Source organism: Corapipo altera, unplaced genomic scaffold (genome assembly GCF_003945725.1).
Source record: "Corapipo altera isolate COAL_440 unplaced genomic scaffold, ASM394572v1 2b, whole genome shotgun sequence".
Classification (NCBI taxonomy): domain Eukaryota; kingdom Metazoa; phylum Chordata; class Aves; order Passeriformes; family Pipridae; genus Corapipo; species Corapipo altera.
In genome coordinates, this window is record NW_020884874.1 from 15,939,036 (window position 1) to 15,963,011 (window position 23,976).

Genomic DNA, 23,976 nt, shown 5'->3' on the forward strand with positions numbered 1-23,976 from the left:
TTCTAGGATTTTACTGTGTGTTGTGTGGCAAAAGTCCTGTTGGTTTTCATTGATTCCTAATGATTTCATTGGTTACTTCTGTTATCATGAAATTGAGTAAATAATAATAGCTCGCTTACCTGCTCATCTTTCTTTTATGAACCATCCACCAGATTCTACTTTGTCATGATATTTGAGACTGTTTTTTGTTTGTTTGTGTTTTATGTTTTGTGCTGAACTGAAGCTTACTAGTCTTAATGACTTATGATCAAGCTGAAAACTCCGAAATGTTGAATTCCAGTTAGGGATCATGCCTAGGCTCAGGGATATCCTGGTTGCTAGAACTGTAAATGTAAATACATAAATACATTGTTAGGCAAGAGAGAAGCATTATCATCAGGAGATGCTGGAGTACAAGCCTGGGTTTTGGTTCTGTTCTGAAAGTCAGCAGAAGAAAGAAGAGATGGTAGCAGAGAGTCAGTCCATTAAAGCAAAGTCTCAAATTCTAGTAACATGTAGTAAGAAATAAAGGTTCGATTTCCTGTAGTAAAATGCCTCTACTAGCTAGCTAAGTAGTGGGAATTAAGGGAATCTTATCTTGGCTGTCAGTGGGAGACTGGTGAGGTGTTGCTAGATATGTGGGTGTTTTCTATGACTTCTTTATTACTATGGAGAAGAAATACTTAAGTTAATGTGATTTTGTAGCTGTGTTCAATAAAGGTTTTTTTGACTTGTTTCTAAAATCTGACTGGGTAGGGTGTGTAGAAAGAAAAGAATGCCTCATGGCAGGCTGACATGCTGTCATGGTTTCTGTTGAGAAGCAAGGGTTTGTGCATACAATCACAAACTGTTCTGCAATAAAAATAAGGGAAAAGCATTTATGGCAGCATCAATTTAAACATACTTTTCTTCACAAACTAGTTGTTATGTAAATGTGATAGTAATCACAGGGAGTAGAAAACCTGAGAGCGGAAGTGATCTCTAAATTTGATGACATTTCTTCCCCTTCTTTAGCCAACATGTTTTTTAGAGAAACTTTGTCCTGTGACCAGTACAGTAAAGTGAAATAGCTTTTATTATTCAGTCCCAGCAGACTTAGAGATTTCATTCTCATAGTAATTATTTGGCTAAAGTGTTGAAGGCAGAATGTTTCATTATAACTGGAGTGAGTGATGAATTGTACAGAAAGGAAAAACATGTTCAGCTGTCTTAAATGTACTTAAGATGTCACTGGAGTACCACTTGAATTCAGCTGGATGAACTATATTCAAATTTAACTACTAGGTACTTCATGGATCTGTAACAGGACACAACATGCAATGAAGCTATTAAAGCAAATTAATTTTTTGCATGGTAAGCAGCATTTGAAATAGGAAAAGCAGCATGTTTTCAGATCTGACTGACTCCTGTCCCAAGTAGAGCACAAGGTTCACTTTATGTATGCACAACTTTGAGCCCTGCAGAAGGAAGCATGCATTTCTATAATCTAACCTTCATTAGCAACTTCATCATTTAAGTCGGTCTGATTTGTAAGAAGTCATCTCTATACACGTGATAGGACTCTTTTAAAAACAACTGCAAAGTTTTATTAGAACTTAAATCTACATAGATATGGCTACTTTGATTTGTAAGTAGACTTTTCTAGTGTCTCTGCTGCTTAAACAATAATGATATGTAGACTTAAAAGATAAAACATATTATTTCCCATATGCTAATGATTAAATTTGTTTTCTAAAACTAGTTTATTAATATTTTACATGGCAAAGAATTCTTGAAGTATTTATGGATGTTTGTATATATTACTCTAAACCCCTCAACCAAACCCAAAGTTATGGAAGGGAAAAATATTCCCTCATGTTTCCTGAAATATGTCATCATTTTGCAGAAAAACATGATCCTCTGTATCACAAGTAAGGTGACCCTCTGAGACACCTGTAAATACAGTTACTACATTACCACAAATATCTAAGTCTTCATGCAGAGTGACCCAGTAGAGAAATTATTTACTATTAATTTGAGTGTGATTGTAAAAGAGGTTCCCTTTTGAGGCTTGTTCTGTTTACAACCATTTCTTCTTAAGTTATCCCTAAAAACTAGATTTGGACAATACCAAACTGGGTCATAACCTGCTGCTGAGTTCATCACATGGGCTAATGACCCAAGATTTCATTCAACTCTGAGGCAGGTTTTACATTTGCTCTCTCCACTAGCAGTCTTGGAGCTAACAGACATAGGGCAGTGGGTCTTTGGGCAGTTCAGTGCCTGCAATAAACATCCTTAGTCCCAGTGTCATTGCTTGGTGTGTCATGATTCCATCACATTACATTCATCCTTCTGTCTACACTTGAATAATTTAGGTAACAACTTCTATGTGTATAGAACGCCGCGCGGTGGAGTCCCAAGAAGGTCTACCATTAGGATGCCTAGCAACTAGAGTAATACAAATAATATTTGCCAATTTTTTTTCTTCTAGGAATTAATGTTTCCCACCCACAACAGTACTATGAAATTTAAAAGCTATCAAAACAGCATGAAAAGGACCAGTTCATTTAACTGCTGTAAATATTTCCAAAATATCTAATTTTTCCTTCAGACCGCTCAAATTAGTGTCTCAGGTTATGGAGAGGTTTACATCATTATTGAATGAAGTAATCCATTTACTGAAATCTGATACGAGTGACTTGAGAGATGGAATGGCAGGGAAGAGAGAAGTCACAAACTCACTTTTTCTCCCATTCTAGAGGTGATCTTTCAAACACATGCCTGACTTAGAGACTTGCCAAATTTCAAGTCCCTGATCAGACTGCTGGTGTATCAGTAAAAATGCCTTCCCTTCTGTGTTTTCAAACAGCTCAGACAAATGATATCTTAGATCCATCTGCTCAGCCAACTGAGACAGGGAGATTCTTCCACTTGAAGTATGCAACTCAAGAAAGATAACTTGGTTTTAAGTTCAGTTTCAGATTCACTGTTTCAGAAGGACCCCTGCCTTCACTCCATGATCATGAACTCATTAGAAGTAAATAATATGAGCATGCTTTATTTGTTCTTGGTCATATGCTCTAGCCGGTATGCTGCACAACATTGCTGCCTTACTTATGTAAGTACCACAACATATCCTTACAAATGTTGATCCAAAATAGACTTGGCTGTAGTTTGATTTAGACCTAAATCACAACTGTACACAAGCACTTCACTGTAGCCTTTTAAAGCAAGAAAAAGCATATTTAGAGGGGGTGCTCTCATCACCTTGAGCTAACCTAAACTTTCCAAGATGCTAGTTTGCTTGGCATCTTTCCAGGGTGGTTGCTGTGCAGTTGGATTCCAGAGGAGCCAAATGATAGTGGCTTTATAGCTATCACATTCCTGTCAATGCTTGAGGGACTTCAGAATGGAAACAGAAGTAAATGCAAGCTGTTAATGGACAAAATGAGCTGTGCTCGAAGAGTTGTGGTGGGTGAAGAGTACAGAAAGAAATGTGTGCAGGGAGCTGGTTGAGTGGTGATAGATCCTACCTGGATTTGTAGGATGAAATTGCAAATAGGAATCCTATTTGTAAAGGTAAAGTATTTAAAAAATGAACTGGCTTTTGGGAGTCTGATATTGAAATGTTTATGGATGGTTGGAAAGGGAAGAATAAAAATACCTTCTTTGAATTGCTTAATGAATTTTATATTTCAGCTGGAAAACTACTCGTTACACCCCTAATACTGGTTCTGGGACTGGCACTGGGAGCCGTAGCTGTTGTAATAGGTAAGAGTTACATATGTGAATGAAGCTAATCCTGATTATGCAGTGACTTTCACTGTATGAACTCTCTGTATTTTCATCTCAAAGAGATGGACACAAAGTACACATTTCACAGATACTGTTTTGGTATCAAGCACATGACTTTTTTTTTCTAAAAAGCTTGACTCTAGGTTTTGTTTGCGTTTTTTTTCCTTACTTGCATTTTATGCTTATTAGCTTTATTTTTGCTCCTATATTTGGTTTTCTTACCCAAAATCTTTAACTAGTGTAGTTAAACTACTACAAAGGCTTGAGTAATTTACACATAATCCTAGGGGCTGGCTGACTTGGACCTGCCCTTTAATCACCCCATTGAATCACAGTTTTATGATCTTGGCCATGTGCATGACAAGATTTTTGGGGCACTAGGCATAGTCCCAAGAGCTCACCAGCTTGAAGATGCAGCAGCAACAAAGCAGCAAATTGGGATGAGTCAGTCTCAAAATATGATTTAGTGCATGGGCTGCCAAATTGGATTCCATCACAAAAACTGGTACTGTGAACTCATTTGATATAGTATCAAAGCTCTGTTAATGTGGTTATATTAATGTGGAGGTAGTTATTTTAGCAAATCTGCTCTTTGCCTGGCTTCGCTGAGTTCTCCTGCAGAAAGGAAATTAGCCATGACAATCAAGGTATAATTTTGCTCATGCAAGTGCATATCTACTCTTTATGTTGGCAGTAATATGTCATTTGGGTATCATGTTGCTTCACAGCTCTACACCAAACCACTTACTCCATTGAAAATTTGCAGTGCAGGCCCTGAGGCATGTTGGGATGTAACATCTTTATTTTAATATAATAAAGCCAAAATATACCAGGAGAGTTACATTAATAAGGTTGTAAATAACCAGTCAACCTATAACCAAAATACTGTTACAACTTTTCTAGACTACATCTGGCTAAATAAGGAATATTGCTATTAATTTCTATATTTAGACTGCCTTCACTGGAGAGATATATATATATATATGGGGGGGTCTATCTTAAATATTTATTCTATTCAGTAGCATTTTTATTCCAAAAATATAGACAATAAAAACATCTTAATGCCAGTAAAACTTGTTTTGCTCTTCAATCTGATATAGTGTATGATCTGTAATCCACTGTTTTGCTTATACTAAAAATTAATAGGGTTTTGCAGTAATATAATAACACTAATTGCAATTGCAGGCATGCCATTGCAGTCTTATCCTAGGTATGGCTGGATAAGATACAGTCAAGAGCAACAGTATGAGCAGTTCCAAAAACGTGGATTATTTATGGGAAAGTTTTGGGGTTTGAGATAATTACAGAAGTATTTTTTGCCAACACCACTGTTAAAGTAATCTCAGTATCATAGCCGAAAACCATTATGCACCATTTACAAGGCTATTGAGCAAAACAAGAACCTTGGTGATTGTGGGAGTGTTTTGTTCTATGTTGTTACTCTAGTGGTGTCTGAAAAGGAAATCTTTGGCCGTTTCAGTCAGCTGGTGCCAAGAGAAAGGGGGAGATCTCATTTGGATTTGAGAGAGTACCTCCTGTGACAAACTATTTTTCACTTGATTAAATGTGATTTATTTTACTTTTTACAGCTTGCTTTCTCTCGAAAGACTTTTAAGAATAAATAGTATCCTGCCCAGGCAAGGATAAACATTTGGTATTACTTCAGAATAGATAAAGATGTTTGTAAAAATAAGTAATATTTATAAAAAAGTAAAGCTATAGCATGCTGTCTCTATTGCATGTGAAACTAATTGAAAACTAGTTTAGTTACATCAGACTTGGATTTAGATCTAAAGATTTCCAGAGTGGTTTTAAAAGTTTTGTTTGTATCTTTTACCAAACAGCATGGTTCAGAAATTAATATGTCAGAGATGGGTGTAGGATTAGCAGGAATTTGTTGTAAAGGAAAGAATGAGTGTAGCTCAACTCATTATTGAAGAGACTCTTACAGGCTAATATCTTTTCTGCTTGTCCAAATGCCTTGTCGAAATTCTCTTGGGATGTATAAAGCTCCACCTGAATACATATATTGAAAGAACACAATATACGCACAAGAGATTGCATTTAGTTATGATTTTCTTTGTATTTTCTTCTTTTGGCAGGTTTATTTGTGTTTCCTATCTATTGCCTTTGTAAAAAGCAGAGGAAAAGGTCACGGACAGGTATGCCCTGGTGAGGATGGACCTTACTCGCCTGAACTGAGCTGGTCCTGCAAGGGCTATACGTGCTTTGTGCAACAGAGCAATACAGTGCTGGTAACAGCATCAAAGCCACCGCCCTGGAAGAAGAATGGGGGTTCTCCTGCCATCTTCCCTCAGCCGAAAACACTACTGCAGACCAGAAAGCCTCTTTGCTCTGGTGCACTCTCAGCAAGATGGGCCCCCTGAGTGCTGCTTTTTAAATGGTTTTGGTTGGTTTTGTTTGTTTTTTTTTAATTATTACTTTGGAGGGGGTTTTTTTGAGTCTAAGTTTCTGAACTAGACAATCAAAGTCTGTATTGTAGCTACAACTCTACTACCGATTTGGCCTGTGAAGAAAGCATTTAACTGCTAACATGTGCTCCATTTGACTTCAGTGTCGGCCTTTAAGGGGGAAATGCTTAGAAGTGTTTGGACTCTTACTGTATACTGAGCATACTACTTTTGGTATTAAAAACTACTTCTGTAAATAACTTCCATCACACAGCATTCTGTTCAGCATACCAAAACCCCGTCACGTGCCAGAACACAACAGCTGGTTATCTTCTGAGTGCTCCTGCTAGTAGGCAAGATTGTAGATTGCCACTGCCAAACTGCAGTGCCTCAGAGGGAAATATCCTTAGTATTGAAGCTCTGTGATACTTAAGAATATGATGATTGATTTCACTTCAGTAATTTATTTATGACAGTCTATTAATATTAATGGCAGGGGTGTGACAAGACTTGTTACAAGAGCACTTCATTTTTAAATTGTCACAGTACAGAAAAACTTTGAAGGGTGTAGATAACAAGAAGTGTCAGTGGCCTATTCTGTCCCAAGATATCCCTGAAGTGTGTTTGCAGGGAAGATGGGAACCTGCTCTTCTATTCTGACTTGGAATATGATACACATGCTCCACACTAGTTGTGTGAAGATAGACTTGATGAAATTTTATAACCTAAATAGCACATTTTGTTTGTTCGTTTAAGTAGGCTGCTGCGCAAGTCTTAGAGTATCCACTGATGTCTCATGAGGAAAATCTGTGAATCTGGGCTAAGGGGAGGGGTCATGAATTCTTAGGAGACCACTTCATTCTTAATTTCTGTTTCTAGTGTTTGTCTTCCTGGTGCATTACAGTTCTGAAGAGAATAGCTATCTTTGCTCTTTTTTCCTAGCTTCAGAGTTCCACTGTTTGCTACCAAACCTCTTTCTCAGTCTGTCACCCCAAAAGCAATCTAATTCAGCATTAGGAATCAGCTATTGAGAATTTTTACACTTTTTATCCCAAATTTATCATACAAATATAATTTCCAAGAAAAAATAGAATAAATAAATTTGTGTAGGCAGAACACTGAAACAAAGAAAGGAACTGATCAAGAAAAATACCTACTTTATACTGTAAAAATACAAGCTGATCTTAAAGAAGATTGAATTTGTACTGTGAAGGTACTTTTTTCCAGTGTATGTGTTTGAAGATACACGTGTGTGTGTGTGTATATATATATATATGTTTGTGTATATATGGGAAAGGGGGAAGCAGGAAGATGGGAAATGTCCTGAAGAGTCTACAGACTTCAAAATTTAGGTTTACAAATAGCATATCATGTAGGAGGTTGTACTTTGCGCCCCTTTCTTTGTTACATCTGAATCCAGTTGTAATTTTTAAGTAAATGGTATTCTGCCCCACCAAGATAATACTGTTGTAAGATACTCACTTTGACTTCAAAACCTCAGTGGAAGAAGCTGATGACTTTTGTTTACCTGGAAACACAAATATCAGCTTTCTGTAGTTGGCTAGTATGCTTGTTTTCTGTCAACTTCTTGTTTTGTGTTCTTGGTTTGTTTGTTTTTTCCTTGTTGAAACAGTGTGTGCAAGCACATCATAGTAGTCAACAACTATTTAATAATTTCCATTTAAATTTAAGTGCATGTTGACCCTGTTGTCCTAGCAGTAGAAGCAGTATCTTTCTAAGATTTGCGAATTAAGCAGGGAAGCAATGACATTTAGAAATAAAATTCAAAACCTATTGTCATTGCAAATCCACCTATTAATTAGATTTCTTCTTCTGAGATGCATCAGTTTTCTGTTTGTGTTCTGCCTGAGGTTGGAAGCTGCCTTAAAATTGGTCTTGGTTTTGCGTGTGTTTTCTGAGGCTATACATATCAGTTGTCTTTGGCTTACTCAGGGATTTTTATTCCTCTCTTTAAATGTCAAATAATGAAGATATTTTTGTATTATTTAGAAAAACCTTCAGACCTCAGAGAGCGAGATATATATAGATAGATTTGGGTTTGCAATGCAGTCTGTAACATGGTGTCAAACTATTCCACTTGAGAATATTTTAGTACTTGAGATTATCTGTAATTAACTATACAGTGGATTAATTTCCTTGCTTTTCCTGGTTCTGTATAAATATGTAAGATATTATTACACTTTTTGTAGCTATTTTCACTCTGGCGTGTTTGCCATTTTCAGTTTCTGATAGGAGTTCAGTAAGATTTGAAATTAAGATACTAGAATAAAGAGCTTAAAAGGGAACATAATAGATCTGCACTTATTTATATTCAGAAAGCATGTCCTTGTGGATGGAGAAAAGGAACACACAACTCAGCTCCTACATTATCATTTCATCTAGGCCATTTTGATTTTATCAGAACAGATTAAATCAAAGGGAAATAGTTTTTCATTTTCTATACAGAGCAAAAAGAGACATCTTTGACCTTGTAGAGATGAGCAAGTCTGATCTTTTTCTGTGGGGAAAAAAAGGGAATTACAATACTTTTTGCTTTTCTTTAGAATGGGACAAACTTTCAAGAGTCAGACAGAGTAGAGATATGAAAGTCTTTTTCCATGTGTATAAAAATATTCCCACTTGAAAAGTACATAAACACAATTTTTATCAATATGTTGTAACATAACCAACCAAAATATGAGAAGTAGCTCAGTACAAAGGTTCATGCAATAAAACATTAGCTTTTAAACAGCTCACTACAGAAAATCTTACATACATCAAAGCCATGACATTTATTTTAAAAGCATTAATTTATGAGTTTGAAAGAAATTGAATGAACTTTGTAAGGAAATTCGAGGATGTTTTTATCATGTAAACATCTTTTGGTTTTGGTAACTACTCTAAAGAAACTACCAGGCTGTTCTACTCCATCTTTAGTAGCAGAAACCTTGTCACTCAGCTGAATTAACCTACTAATGCAGATTGCACACTACTGTATGCTGATCATTGCTGGTCATTGTGTTTGCTTTCACCACATTTATTATTTAAGAGTATTTATTGTTGTGCAAAGTTGTTGCTCACCAATACCTGTATTCAGACTAGGAGATGCTTAAATCCATTCATTCTACACTAGCCTTCTCTTTCAAGTTTGCCTGAGAATGGATTTGTCTATGCGCCAAGTCCTGCTTACAGACATGCAGAGCTAGGACCTTCCCCATGGTGCCATGCAGTGTGTGCCCAATCCTGCTCCTGCTGGGAGGGCTGGCTGGACATGCCATCTGGCAGGGGCTACTCTCCCTTTCTGCACTTTGTCCACTATGCCTAATTTAGTTATATTTCAGTAATGGAGTTGAGCTTCAGGGCTACTCAGCCATGTCATTGGCTGGATGATTGACTGCTGTGGCATAGGTATATTTGCAGAGCTTATCCAACACCTTGCGACTGGAAAATAATTGTGCTTTTCCCTGTGTCACAGTCTGTTAGCCAGTGAGAATAAGAAGCTGATTAGGAATACAAAGGAGAGGCAGAAGGGCAATTCTGAGTAGCCTCATGCTGAGGTGATCCATCAGTTTTAGTTCCATACAAAAAAGTTGGTTAGTCTTCAGTTCTCACCACCTCTGTAATAAGCAACATATTCCTATCTTTCCAATGTCATTAAAAAATACAGTGCACTTTGAGTGATCTGTTATCTTCCTTTGGGGAAGTGCAAATGTGTAAGTAAGGGAAGATTTTGTTTGGTTTTGATGGTACTAATGCTGACTTCGTAACTCTTTCTGGTATGTTAGGGGCTTTTTACTTTACACCAATTTATTCATTATAAAAGTTTTATCAACGTGAAGTTTATTAAAAATATTAATTTGCAGGGACTATTGCCAATTTAACTAGAAAGCATTTTGGATCACCATCAGGTATTCTTTTTAGCCAAGGGGCTTTCTGCACTTCCAAAGACTGTTACAGCTTGTGTGATGTTAAATGGTGTGTAGGTGGGGCAGTAATTCTCTCAGAGGATACAGATTCTCCAGTGATAAATGGTTTCTTTTGCCAGTTACATCTGAGAAACTGTTTGATATTCAGTGGCCAAATAGTTTGTCATGCAGACTCTTGAGGGTCTGGGTTTTTTTAATTTAGTTGGAGTGTTTTGTTTCTTGAGCAAATTTTGGGTATGCTGATCATGTAGTTTCAAGTTGTGGATAAGAACCATGGATTACTGTTACTTTTATAATCTATGTTAATCTATGATTCTGCTTGATGGAAAGAATCCTACCTGAGTAAACTCTTAAAGAGATAATTTCTTAGTTTCTTTTAATTTTGCAGCTTTGTGGTTGCAGTGAATCAGCCTCATTCCTGATATCAGTCATAGCCCCATTAAACCAGACAAACCCATTTTTATGCCAGTATGGGATTTGGTCACAAATACTTTGTTGGCATGTTGATAACCATTGTGCAGGAACTTGAAAGTCTGTTTTGCCTCTTAAGTGCAAACTATTATGGAGCCACTCCTCTCATTTACCGAATGATGCCAATGTGTTTAGTAAGTGCCGGAGAGGGAAGGAGTAGGGAAGAATTTCCAAACAACAATCTCATTAGAGCAAATTGTCAGGAGAATGGGTACTAGCTTTTAATATAAAAAAAGAGACCTTCTTAAAACTTCGAGTCATTAATAAAGTTAGAAACAACATCTATCATCATGGCTAGGCTTCGCGAACGAAGATTTGGGAAGGCACTATCCACATTTGCTACAGGCACGCTGGTGGCTTATGAGGCCAATACGTGACAGACATATCCGATTGCAAAAGGCACAGCAGAAAGACTCCTTAGATGGTGTATTCTGCAAGACACGGTTCTTTCTGCGTTGCCTTTTTTCCTCGAGAGTGATCCTGCGTGTGTTCTCGAAGGAGACAGCTGCGTTATAGATGGCGTGTCTCCAGGCCTCCCGATTTGAGGCCAGAGTAGACCAGTTATGGTGATCAATAAGGCCAAGGCTGAGATGTTGTTTCAGGGAGTCAACATCTACAGACAGTGTTAAATAACATCTTCAAATTCTGCATTCTTCAATGTAACAAATAATAGCACAATGTAAGAATTGGTATTGTGAACTTTTCAGTATTTTGGGGACTTAACACATAAGCTTGAGAGCACACAACATTTTTAAAAAGTTATGATGCTGATCTGTTTGGTGGTTTGTCTTGCTACTGTTACATGAAAAACAGGCTGAGCCTTGATTCAGTTGAAAGACAAGCAGTGTTTTCACTTATGTTACAATTTGAGCAGTACTTAATGCCCCAAAACTTTTTTCTTAATGAAACTAACAAATGCAGCTGCTTGTAGACTCTAAGTTCCTGGCTGATTTCTTCATTATCTTTCTCTGCGTAAGATTTCAGAATCTATGTTCTCTGCAGTAAGGAACAGAGTGCTCATATAAGGCAGTTAATTACTGATGTTTCTCTTAGCCTGATAGTGAAATACCATAAGGTAGGGAAGAGAAAACTGATCTTAGAATGCATGCTCTGATTTCAAACATAAAAATGTGAAATAAGCTTTAATTACTCTGTAGCAAAAAATTAATACATACATTTCTAAGCATAATTCTAGCTGTTTATTTCTAAATATATCTGGTTTAAAAAATAGAGTAGTTATAATAGGAATTAGTTTATTAAAGTATGAATATTGTACCAAAGGAAAACTTTTTTGGAGCTTGTTTGGCTTACCAAAACTTGAAAAATTAATCCGAAGTGTTTTGGATGCATCAAAGTCAGAAGAGAAACATTGTGTAAAAATATTTGTTTAGCATAAACATGAATTTTGCACATAGCTTCTTAAACAAAATTTCATGCCAACCCCAGTCCAGTGTTGAAAATTTGTCAGGCTGAAAACAGTATTTTTGAAATTTTAACTTACTCTCACTGAGCATGTTACTGATATAATGCCATATTTTCTTCATTTCTAGAAGGAAATCTATTTACAGAGTCCAGAGAAGCTGTTCAGATATTTTAAACCTGTCCTGTAGAACTGCTGATGCAGTCAAGAAACATTTCCATGCCTTATGCAAGCTCTAGATGAGCAGATGGATTCAGTCTTTAGTCATAGACTTTCTTTTTGCATAAAAAATGCTCTCTTAAGAGTTCTTCATGTCAATTTACATTCTGCTACTTTGTGTCCCAGATTGCAAGGAAAGGAGTAGATTTACATTTCACTTTCTTTACCATCTCATAATAAAGTGTTTACCATGTTTCCATTTGTTATACACTTTATTTGTAACTCTGTCCTTTACCTTCCAAATTTCATAAGTTGAAACTGACTTGTGAAAATGGCTTCAGATCAAATTGGACATGGAAAATGTGATCTCATAAGAAGTCATTTCATTAATGCTTTGCTGAGCTATACCAGCAAAAGATTAGTTTTGTTTATTTAAAATACTTAAATGCAAAATGCTGAAATCTTTTTCTTCAGGGCTTTTAATTTTGCAATTTCTTTAAAATGTAATTAAACAGCACAGTCATCTTCACTACATAACTAACCATCTGAGTATAAAATAACATTTTAAGGTATTCTTTAATTCTTTTCACTATGGTGGAGATGAGAATGATATGTGCTGAGAAGAAGAAAAAAGTATTCTGAGGAGCTTGTCCAACCTGAACTTTCTCTTAACTCCATGACTATTCAGTGAGAAATCTTCCCTTGTTCTCATCTCTTTTATGTATTTTAAGATGAAGAATTCCCTTTAAAACAGGTTTAATTTGAATGGCAGGTGGTGAGGGTAGTGAGATAATGAATCACATCCTTTTTAGTGTACAGGCTCCTGGCTTAACTAGGGTGCTGGCCGAAACACTGTGGATTCATTAAGAAAGCAATTTCTAATTCTGCATTTGGGCTTCATACAAGCTATATACATCAGTGAGTGGAACTTTTTGGAGTGTATTTATTGGATGGCTAAGAAGTTATAAAAACTGGAGGTAGGTAGTGTCCTTGAAATCAACACTTGAATTCTAGTATTTAGTGTGTTTTGTATAATGAGGAATTTTAAATGTGTAAGTGCCTTATTGATTGAAACAAATGAAAGGTGTTTGTTCCCCTCAATAGAGCAATATGGGAATTCCTGTTCTGTGGACTCCTACAGTTATGTTAAGCCAAAGTAACCAATACTGGTTTGCTCAGAAAGTTGGAAATGTTATGTTAGTGAAGAAGTTATTAAAAAAGTAATCTGGCATGCTTATTTTAATTCTTATGACCTCATTTCTGAGGGTTTTTTAACTCACTGTTTGCTCTTCTCCCCCCACTGACTCCCACCTTCCTTCAGACTTCTGCACAAATGCATGTTATGTTGTTGTTAGAGTGAGTTTGGCTCTTCCAACATAACAAGCCATGAGTTTTCAACCACTGAAAGAAATGCAACTTTTTGGAGAATAGAATTCAGCTGAAGTCTGGTTAGAGCCATACTGCAGTAAACCACAGCCTGTCACAGGTGTACCTTCCAACTCCAGGGCTCAAACAGTCCCTGTTCGCACCAGTTAGTGAAGGTGGAAGCACTGAGGAGCATGGTGTAATTAGGTTGGGACTTCGAGCAGGTTAGCAGCATTTCAGTTCAGTATCCAACTTGAACTGTTAATATAAGTTGGTAACTCCTCTGGTGTGGATATCTTGATGGACTAATCCATCAATCAAGCTTGATGGCACAGCTCTGGGATCTCTGCCCAGCCCCTTCATCGCAGGGTGGGAGGTATGATCTGGAAAAGTATTAATCATTTTGCCATCTTCTGATAGCTTCAAAATGAATAGTATAGGGTTTATTTCTTCTTACTTCAATTCCCAAAAGACAGTGGAATTTTGCCTTTTATGAAATAGATTTTATAGAGGACTTGTTTTTTCTTACTAACATTGACTTCACTTTTGTCCATCTATTACTGGAAATCAGGCGCCAAGATTCAGCTACTTTTCTAAAATTATCTTGAATTACATGAACTTCTGGTAGAAATTATGTTTTAAAAAATAGTGAAGTGTAAAAGGTAATTACCAGGAGGAAATTGAGTTAATGGGGGTTAAGAAGAAAAATGATACTTAGAAGGTCTATTTATTATAGATTCATGATCATAAAATAGTTTTACTGTGTTCAGTTTCCTCCACTGAAAATTTGTGGAGGCAAGAAGGAAAAGAAGGAGAAATGAAGATAAGAAGAGCTTCCCCTTGAACCTTTTCTTCTTCTGAAATTCCTGTTTTTCAGAACTGTAGAAGAGGTGTGTTTTCCATCCTGGAAAAATTGGTAATACAGCTGTCACAGTGTTACTACTAAACACTACTATGAGGACTTAATCAGGATTCAGCTTGCATATCTGAAGGTTTTAGTGATAGGGAGTTTAATTTAGAGCCATACTGCAGTAAAATTTTAAGTGAATTAACACTCTTAGATGACTCTTAATGATGTCTATTTCAGCGTTCTCTCAAATTTTTAGGCACTAACTAGGTCCTTCTATAACCCATTGAACAGAAGACACCATATGTCAAAATACTTCTTCAATCTTATGAGTTACTGTTTATTTGTACAAGTTATTCCTTAAATGAAATTTTTTTCTCTTGGAACCAGCAGGGACACAACCAAAATGTTGATAAGACTTTTCCATTATCTTTGTCTTACATTTAGCTGATAACTATTTTCTGCTGCATAGTATTGCAACAATGGTCTTCATGCTGTAATAACTTGTATTGGGTAGTCTTGGGCAATATTTTACAAATAATTCATCTTCAAGTTGGTATTTTAAATGTATACCAATAATCACTGTTGTGTGTGCTATCTGTGTGGCCGCTTTAGTTCATGTCAATGTTTTGTAAGGATTATTTCTTGCTACCCTCTTCAGAGTGCCTTTTCATTTAGCAGATCTAGAAGGCGGTTCACTGAAGTCTTCTGTTGAATCTACCATAGTAATGTCTGATCTTTAAACTTGTCCTGATGAATGTATAACTAAAATCTTGTTCTTTTAAAAAGCTGTAGTAGACACAGGTGTATATGCACATGTACATGCATCGATACAAGGGAAGGTGTTCTGCCAATGTTTGTCCTGCTGGACAGGACCTTTTGAAAGTAAGTGAATTTTTAAACAGTTTTATTTTCAAAATGTTACCTCACTAGTATTCAATAGTAGGTATGTCTCTGTACTGCTTCACTTTGCTAAATACAATCACGATCAATATAGGCAGTTTCATTTAAAAGACTGCAATGAATCTGGTGTATTGAGACTGAATTTCGTAAGACAAAACTTACGGTACTTTGCTTTCTTTAAGGCATTCCTTTGACTCACACTGACTCCCAAGCCCCTGTTACCAACAGACTGAAAAAGTGCTTCCTCATGATGAAATGGAAGACTGTAAAGTAGCATTTGAATGCACTCCACCTGTCTTAAAAACAGTATTCAGAAATGGGGTGGGGGAGTGGATTTGATGAACTGTGGGAAGACATACGTTGTAGAGTTCATTCACTTGCACACAAGGGGTTTTACAATGTCATCTAGTAACATCTACCTAATAAAGTTTTGAAAAAGAAAAATTAAGTTGCCTGAATGTTTAACTCTTTCTTTAAGCAATTCCATGCATGAAGGATAGCTGGACAGCTCCAAGGAATCTTGCTTAAACGTGTAATATTTTTTATAATTCTTATATAATATTTTTTTTAAAATTACACTAAATTATTTAAACTCCAGAATCTTTGTCTTTACAAACACTGTATTTCAGTCAGTTCACTCTTTAAGTGCTTTAACACTGAAAATGAAAGCAGAGGTAAAAAACCAGTCTACTGTGATGAATATTTTAATGTAAAATATTCTCTGCCATATGGTGTCATCTCTGGCTACCGCTTTCAATTTTAAAAACATCTTAATTGAACACAGAATTTTATCTTCTCACAAGATCTTAAAATGTTAGCTTAAAATAACCCAATATAAATTGAGGAGAAAATATGCTGGAATCCAGTTTTCCCATTCCCTTGTTATGACTACTTCCTAAAACTTCTTCAGTTTCAAAGACAGTTTTTATAGAAAGCAATCTGTAGCTGTAGACTTTAAATATGTAACCCATTAATTGAACTAAGTGCCTTTTTCTCTGGAAAAGAACTGTGTTCAGTTTCTACACTTTGTGAGCTGACAATATTGATGGAATGTTTTGTTTGATAGGTTGGGGATTTGTAAGCTCTATACCTAATTATGAAATTGCTGTTGCACGTTCATGCACAGGTAGACAAGGTATCACAGTTGCCTACACCTCTGGGAAATAAAGCTGAAAAACAATTCACTACAATGAAATACACAGCAGAAATATTGAGGCCTTTGCTAGGTGCCTCTGGCAGAGGACAAGCCTTTCAGCCCTCTCCCCAACCCCCTCCAAAACAGTCAAGATTTGCAGTCAGATGTCAAGGACATCATACCAGAGGTTCCTTATCTGCAGGAATTCTAGCATGCAGTGGAAGGATAGTCAGCAGGCCAAAGAAATTGATAGCCTAAGAACTGAAATTGAAGTTAAAAGCTAACTTCTCACTTGTAATCTCAAACTGTTTGACAAAAGACAGACAGGAGGCTTTGTTTATAAACATCTCCACAGAGATTACAAATATGCAACTGTAATTTTTAGGTGCTTCCCCTCAGGTGATTGACGTGCTTTTGCAGGTTCTTGAAACAGTGATTATAGGAAATATAGATAGATATTTTTCCTAAATCACTAATGCATTTGTGCCTGCTCATAAGAAATTGCATTTGATCATTAATAATTAAATAATATATCAAAAATTTTGAATTAATATTTTAATTTCTTATGTGTTGCTTAGTCGTTTGGCTTCAGCAGCAAAATGAGACACTGTGAGATACATGAAATACTGGCTAATGAGAACTTAATTAGAATTAGCAGCCACATAAAGCTGTCATGTTTTGAAAAAGTTGATAGGGTTTTTATGAAGGAGTCTTTTCTTACGAACCACAGAGTTTATTGGCAGGTCAGCAAGTTGTAGAAGTCTTGGTTGTAATTCCTTGCAATAGCCTCAAATGAAACTTAAGTAGATGTAGGCTAAGAAGGAGGATCTCACAGGGACAATGTGGACATCGTATGGTCAGAAGATGCAAAACAATTGGAGTGAATAGCTTTTGCCATGAAGGGAGGATGCCAGTTAAACTCTGCAGTCTGTGCTGGGAGTTTGCTCTTGGATGTATTTGCAAATAATGTGAAGAAAAAGGTAAGTAATGCGGTAATAAACATTGCTGATGATGAAGAGTTGCCCAGAACAGCAAACATGAGAGCTAGTTACTGTGATCAAATAAATGAGTTTTGGACAACAGAAAATAGAAGAAGGCTCTTCATCATGGAATGATATGACTGATGCATATGGGTAATGTTTGTAACAAAGGCCTCTATTTCAGTGATACAGGAAAGACAGAAGAGTGACAAAATGGGAGCCGTAACAAAAAAGGTGAATCATGATGAAATAATGAAAGACTAATGGAATCTCCTGCTGAAGGATATTGTAGATGCTGTGGGCTGACATGGAAACTGCAGCAGTTACAGGAGAGAAATTGATGGCGAGTCACCAAAAATATAGAACACCCTGTTTTCTCAGAAAGTCAAAAGTGTTTGGAAGCCTGAACAGTAGTAGACAATAATATTTGTTTGCGGTATCATGCATCCTTCCACAAATACCTGGTTTTGCTTACTGTCAGACAGGATATTGGGCTCCCTAATATGTTCTCTTTCAATTCTTCTGTTGAAGGTCTCTAGGTGGGGACAATGTGATAGTAGATCCTAGCACTGATCTATTGGGGACAGTGGGGATATGGCTTCTTCCATTCTACTTGGCCATAGAAAACGCTCTGCCATGGATGGAGATGTTGATAGAGAAGATATAGATTTGTGAAGTTATGCAAGTCTGTCCCCTCTGTAGTCCACTGTTCTCACTATCAATGAATTTTGTTCCACCTGATCTGAGCAATGTTCTTGCCTCCACCTCGTTTCCACCAAGCTTATCCTCACTCTCTCTTGGATGTTCTCAAGGTCACCTCAGCCTTTTCCAGTCTTTTTTTTTTCCTCTTTAACACTTCCCCTACTGGAATACTCAATATGAAGCTAAGCTTTGTTTTCATGACCCTTGAATGAGTGCTGGACACATCCAAATCCATGTTCTATGCTGGCCCAGACCTCACCTCCTTGACAACTTGGATATAAATAAAAAATACTACTTCTCTAGAAACATTTATTTCTAATGAGTTACCTTTTTAGATGCCCATTGCCCACTTTTGTCTGCCTTCTACTTCATCAATTCCATTTTATTTGTAAATGATAATTTCTATTTTGTTCCTTTTTATGCTAAAGAAATGTTGGACAGTCTCTCAAAACTCCTAGTAGATAAGAGAAAAAGTGCAATAAATCAAAAGAATATTACAAAGCTGGTTAAGCCTGAAAAGTAGCACTGTGTGCTCTCTGCTAGAGATTCCCCTGCTGCTAATTGTACACTTGTACACTCCTCATTTTGATTTTTATTTGCATTTTTTTGTTTAGCATGTGTATGATGCATCTAAAGATTTAGTGTGCCTGTTTTGGGCATTTGGGTTTGGCTTTTTTTCTTTTGCTTTGGGTTTGGGTTTTTGGGGTTTGGTTGGTTGGTTGAGGGTTTTTTGGTTTTTTTTCTGGGGTGGGGCAGTTGTTTTTTGTTAAGGAATCCATATGCACCTGCATATTTGGTGAGGGACGGCCCCGAGGCTGAAGCCTGGCTGAGGGCGGGTTTGAGTGATCATACGATCTGATGGATGGCACCCAGGGCACCGCGGCCTTCGCCCACAGGGCCGTGAAGATGGCCAGTTCTTGTCCCAAGCCATCAAGCCCCTTCCTGCCTAAGAGCTGCCACGCAGATTTTCTTTTAACCCATATTTTGTCAATTAACAGTAATGGCAGGCTCCAGTCATTGGTGCACCACACCAGAACACACCACGGAGCAGAAAATGGTGGCTGGGAGAGGGAGCGGTGAGGAGGACGCATGTTCACGTGAGCAGCACAGTGTGGCAGCAGTCTCCCTCTGCCCTGGCCCGCTCCGGGCTTCTCACCACAGCTTTCCTTAGGCCTTCTTGATTTTAACTTTTTTGTTTTCAAACAATGTCTGTTTTAACTTTTAGTTTGACCATTTTTCTTATTTATTATTATCTATTATTTATTAAAAAATACTTTCAAAAACATGGCTTCATTTTAATTTCAGCTGACTTTTATGAGGTGATGGACAAATCAGAGCTAATAATAAACAGCTTAGTGACAAACCTTTGCCAAATCAAACAAACAGTAATTCAGCAGAGCTTTCCAATAACACCTTCAATGTTTCAGTGTCTGCTGTTGCCTTTCTCAAATTCCTTTACAGCAAGCACTCTATGTCACCACTCCCCTTATGCTATTTGTAACAAACAGGTTACTTAGATTACAGGCAACATGTAGCCTCCTTTAACTACCATTTATTTATTCATTACAGTTTTGAGTTAGCTGTTTTGTGGCTTTAGACCTGAGAAATGAGTGTAGCAATGTTATCTCTCTTGTAACAGTAAAAGGAGAGAATGTAGAGAAAGGCTAACTTTTCCTTTCCCACAAAGGAGCATTCAAGGACTAAACATGACTGTCAGAATTGTACTTCATAAAATCAACCTTCATGGGAACCCCTCATCAGCCTGATCGGGGATAATGGAGCAGCTGTCTCTGCTGAACCTATTCATTTATCTGACAGCCTGCCAGATGAGGAGTTCTCCAAAAAAGGTGGCTGAACGTGAGCTGCAGTCATCGCTTTGGTTGTGGCACTCTGTCCTGAGCTGCCATTTTCTCCAGCTATTTGAGGGGTAAGTGTAGGGTGTGCGCATGGGAGATCCATCAGGTCCCCAGCACCCTGGGCTCAGTGTGCACAGAGTTATGGCTCCCTCTGAGGTGTAGGTCCAGCCCAGTCATTGCACAGCTCTGCACATCGCAGTCTTGCTACTGGAAGAAGGTATGGGACCCACTCCTCTCAATATGCATAAAAGTAACATATTACTAATTATTTTTTGAACTATCATCTTTTCATAGCACTGCCGAGATAGGGAAAAAAGTGCATACTTCAGCATACAATGTCTCTAAGAAGAGACATAGAACTTAGAAAAATAAGTTTATGTGATTTAATTTATTGTGTATATGCACGATCATATTACTATGGTATGAAAGCTTTTGCTGACTTCTTTTTAATATATATGTAGTCTCTAACAATTTATGTTATAATGTAATAGTATATCAAATTATAGATAGCTAGTTAGATATTTAATCATCTGAAATTCAATAAAGGCAAATGTGGGGTCCTGTACCTCGGGAAGAATAACTTTGGGCACAAATATAGGCTGGGGGCCAACCTGCTGGAAAGCAGCTCTGCAGAGAAGAAGGACCTGAGGATCCTGGTGTACAACAACCTGTCCATGAGCCAATAATGTGCCCCTGGAGCCAAGAAAGCCAATGGTATCCTGGACTACATTAGGAGGAGCATTGCCAGCAGGTCGAGGGAGGTGATCCTGCTCCTCTACTCAGCCCTGATGAGGCCACATCTGGAGTGCTGTGTCCTGTTCTGGGCTCCTCAGGACAAAAGAGACATGGTGCTCTTGGAGCAGGTCCAGCAGAGGGCAACAAAGATGATTAAAGAAACAGGAGCATCTCTCTTATGAAGGAGCTGGGCCTGTTCAGCCTGGAGAAGAGACACCTGAGAGGTGACCTCATCAATGTATATAAGTATCTGAAGGGAGAATGTCAAGAGGATGGAACCAGGCTCTTCTCGGTGGTGCCAAGCCACAGGACAAGAGGTAACGGGTAGAAACTGAGGCACAGGAAGTTCTACCTGAACATAAGTAAGAACTTCTTTACTGTGCAGTGACTGAGCACTGGAACAGAGAGGTTGTGGAGTCTCCCTCACTGGAGATATTCAAGAACCACCTGGACACAATCCTGTGCCTTGTACCCTAGGATGACCCTGCTTAAATAGGGAGGTTGGAACAGATGATCCATTGTGGTTCGTTCCCTGTTCTGTGAAATATTCATATTTATGCAGATAACAGCAAACCAATAGCATTATTCATTCCTTGCTGGTTTGTCACATTGCAGAACAAAAGAATTGCAGTGAAATAATTTAACTGCTGCCTGGTTTACTGTCTGTATACACTCGGGGCTTTTTAATTATTACTCTTTTGCTGATTTGCTTATCTCAATGGCATTCTTTGGTACTGAATTATCTACATTCCAACGTGGAAATGTACTTCTTAGCTTCAGTAATTGCTTTTTTATATAATGATTACCTACTAACTTTAAGATAAGAACAAGAACCTGGAAGATGGTTGTGGGTGTGAATTTGTGTATATTGAAAAGTTAAATGAGAACCAAGAAAAGGCTTTGAAAGTGTAAAGATGATGGCAACATAGGATTACCAGGAAAGGAAAATGACTGTTGTGAATGTACATCTGATGGGAGTTGTACGTTGTTTATGTTAGAGACTTCTGACCACATTAGACTGATGTACTAGTAAACTTTAACACAACTCAGTCATGAGAAGGAGAGTCCTCTCTTTGTTTCCACTGGTTCCTGTGCTTGTTAGGCATACAATATTTAAAATTAGCTCTTTCATGAACAGAAAAATTACCAAAGTCTGTTTTATTGTGTCTGTGCCCCTCCCTCATAGCCTGTCGTCACCTGGTGTGAACTCCTCCCTTTTAAGTATCTCTAGTTCTGCCCTGTGTTCCCTAAATTCTCACCCCTCTCTCCCTTTCTGGCTGAGCAAGAACTACCACATGCCAAAGCATGTAAGTTCCAGTTGATCATCTACTAGAGCTGTGATGGTTAACAGCCCAATTTTCAAGAGCTGTCAGGCTGGCTGGATGCCCACCAGCACTGGGTGCTTCACACTTTCTCCCAACTGAAGCACTCCTACTTCAGCCACTTTTGTCCAGGTACTAATTTTCAAAAATCATATAGGAGTGTGCTATCTTGGAGGATAGTTACTCTAGGCCACCACACAATGTGGCGTTCCAAGCCTCATTTCTTTAGAATCCCGGGATAAATTGGAGATTTTTGCATGTGCATATATAAGGTTTTCCTTTTAACTTCAGTGTGAGATTTCATTTTTTGAACACAAGTATTAAAGCATGGCAATGATGCTGTGGCTCTCTGGCTTTAGACACACATTCAGAGGCCAACCAAAGTGAAGTAGGCAAAAATTTCTGTTTGTGATGGACAAGCTCAAATCTGCAGAGACCCAAAGCCAAGCGGGGTGCAAAGCTCAGCAAACATTACTTGAATCAGTGTGATTTTTTGGAATTTGAAATTAACACTAGAGTCCAATATGCATTGTATAGGAACAGCCAGTGACCTGTCAGCTCCTGCTCACTGCTTCCACGTTGTGAGACTTGTGTGTCCCTGCTGTATATATTACGTAAAATTCTCCCCATTCTCCCTCACTCAGCATGTCTTTTCCAAGTTAAGGAGCCTTAGCCTGTGAGTTGCTCACACACCAGAAATTCTTCCAATACTTTGACTGTTCTTACTGCTGTTCTCTGTTCCTTTTCCAGTTCTGTCAGATCTTTTTTTGAGATGGGTGGTATAGTACGGAAGGTAGATGAGATGCACACATGGTCCTGAATGTCTGGGTAAATATGGAATTTTATAATGGCTTAATCATTCTTCATATATGTTTGGCTTTTTTTGAGTGCTAATGAGTGAGGAAGTGAAAGTTCTTTGAAAGTTTGACTGAAACACCAAGGTCTCATTCCTGAATCCTAGTTGGTCTGTACTAAATTGAGATCTGAGTAGTGCTTAACAGGATGAAGAGATTCTAGAGTTAGGAGACTGTTCCAATTTCTTCTTGATCAACTTTTTTCTTCCTTTTGAAAAATGTAATTATTTATGACAGAATTTTTTAGATTATTTATTATTATGTTTTCTCAAATGTAGATTTTTTTTCACTTTATAAGCCTATATATGTGTCCTATCTCCTCAATATTATGATCTGAAGAATAGCTCAAGTACGTTATAGCAGTTATTCTTTCTACTTTAGAATACCATCTCCAGCAGTGAAGAGCCCTCTTGATTATTGCTTCCAAAAGAGTTGCAAGAAACTATGCCTTGGGCAGAAGCTAAATATTCTAGCAAGAGAAAAAAAATCTACCTTCTAAATACCAATAAGTAAAATGCTGATATATGCCTAAATGGGAAAGGACTTGGGTCCTTCCCAGTCCTTTTTCACAGTTCCAGTATTCTTGTATATTCAACCACTTGTCTCTTACGTATCATTGGTAAAATGACTAAAAATTTCCCTTTCCCCTTTCACCTATCCACTGACTTTTTATGCTGTCTGAGAACTAAAGTGCAGATTTTTTTTCCAGAAGGAAAATTCCTTGCTTGTAATTTTCTCCACCCACACTAGGAAGTTAACTCATCAGAAAAACTTTCAGCCTGTTTATTGACACTGTGGACATATATGTATAGCCAAACTCTCAGACTGAGTGATTTGTTTTATTTTGATGGTTATGTAAAAATACTTAAATAATAAAATAGTGTATTTTTTATATGCCAATTATTTTTCCCTCTAGCTGTTATCGTTTACTTTGGCTGAACACCAGGTGTCCACCAAGCCTGCACAGATTCCTCCCCCTCCCACCAAAAAGGGGAGACGAAAGGAAAAAAAAAAGTGAAAAACCTGGGCTTACCAAGGAAGAAAGTTTATATTTACACGGAGGAAAAAAAAAGAAGAGACTAATAACACTACAAACACACAGGCAAAAGAAACTAGCAGTAAAAAATTCTACCT

The 23,976-nt window shown here is 37.5% G+C and overlaps 1 protein-coding gene across 1 annotated transcript in view; it reads left to right on the forward strand.

Moving 5' to 3' along the window:
• Positions 1-6,427, forward strand: part of RNF217 (ring finger protein 217) — a 58,551-nt gene extending 52,124 nt beyond the window's left edge. Inside the window, exons 6-7 of the mRNA XM_027632405.1 lie at positions 3,661-3,732; positions 5,859-6,427. Of these exons, the coding sequence (XP_027488206.1) occupies positions 3,661-3,732; positions 5,859-5,932 (146 nt within the window). The 3' untranslated portion in view covers positions 5,933-6,427. The remainder of the gene's footprint in view (positions 1-3,660; positions 3,733-5,858) is intronic.
• The last annotated feature ends 17,549 nt before the right edge of the window (positions 6,428-23,976 follow it).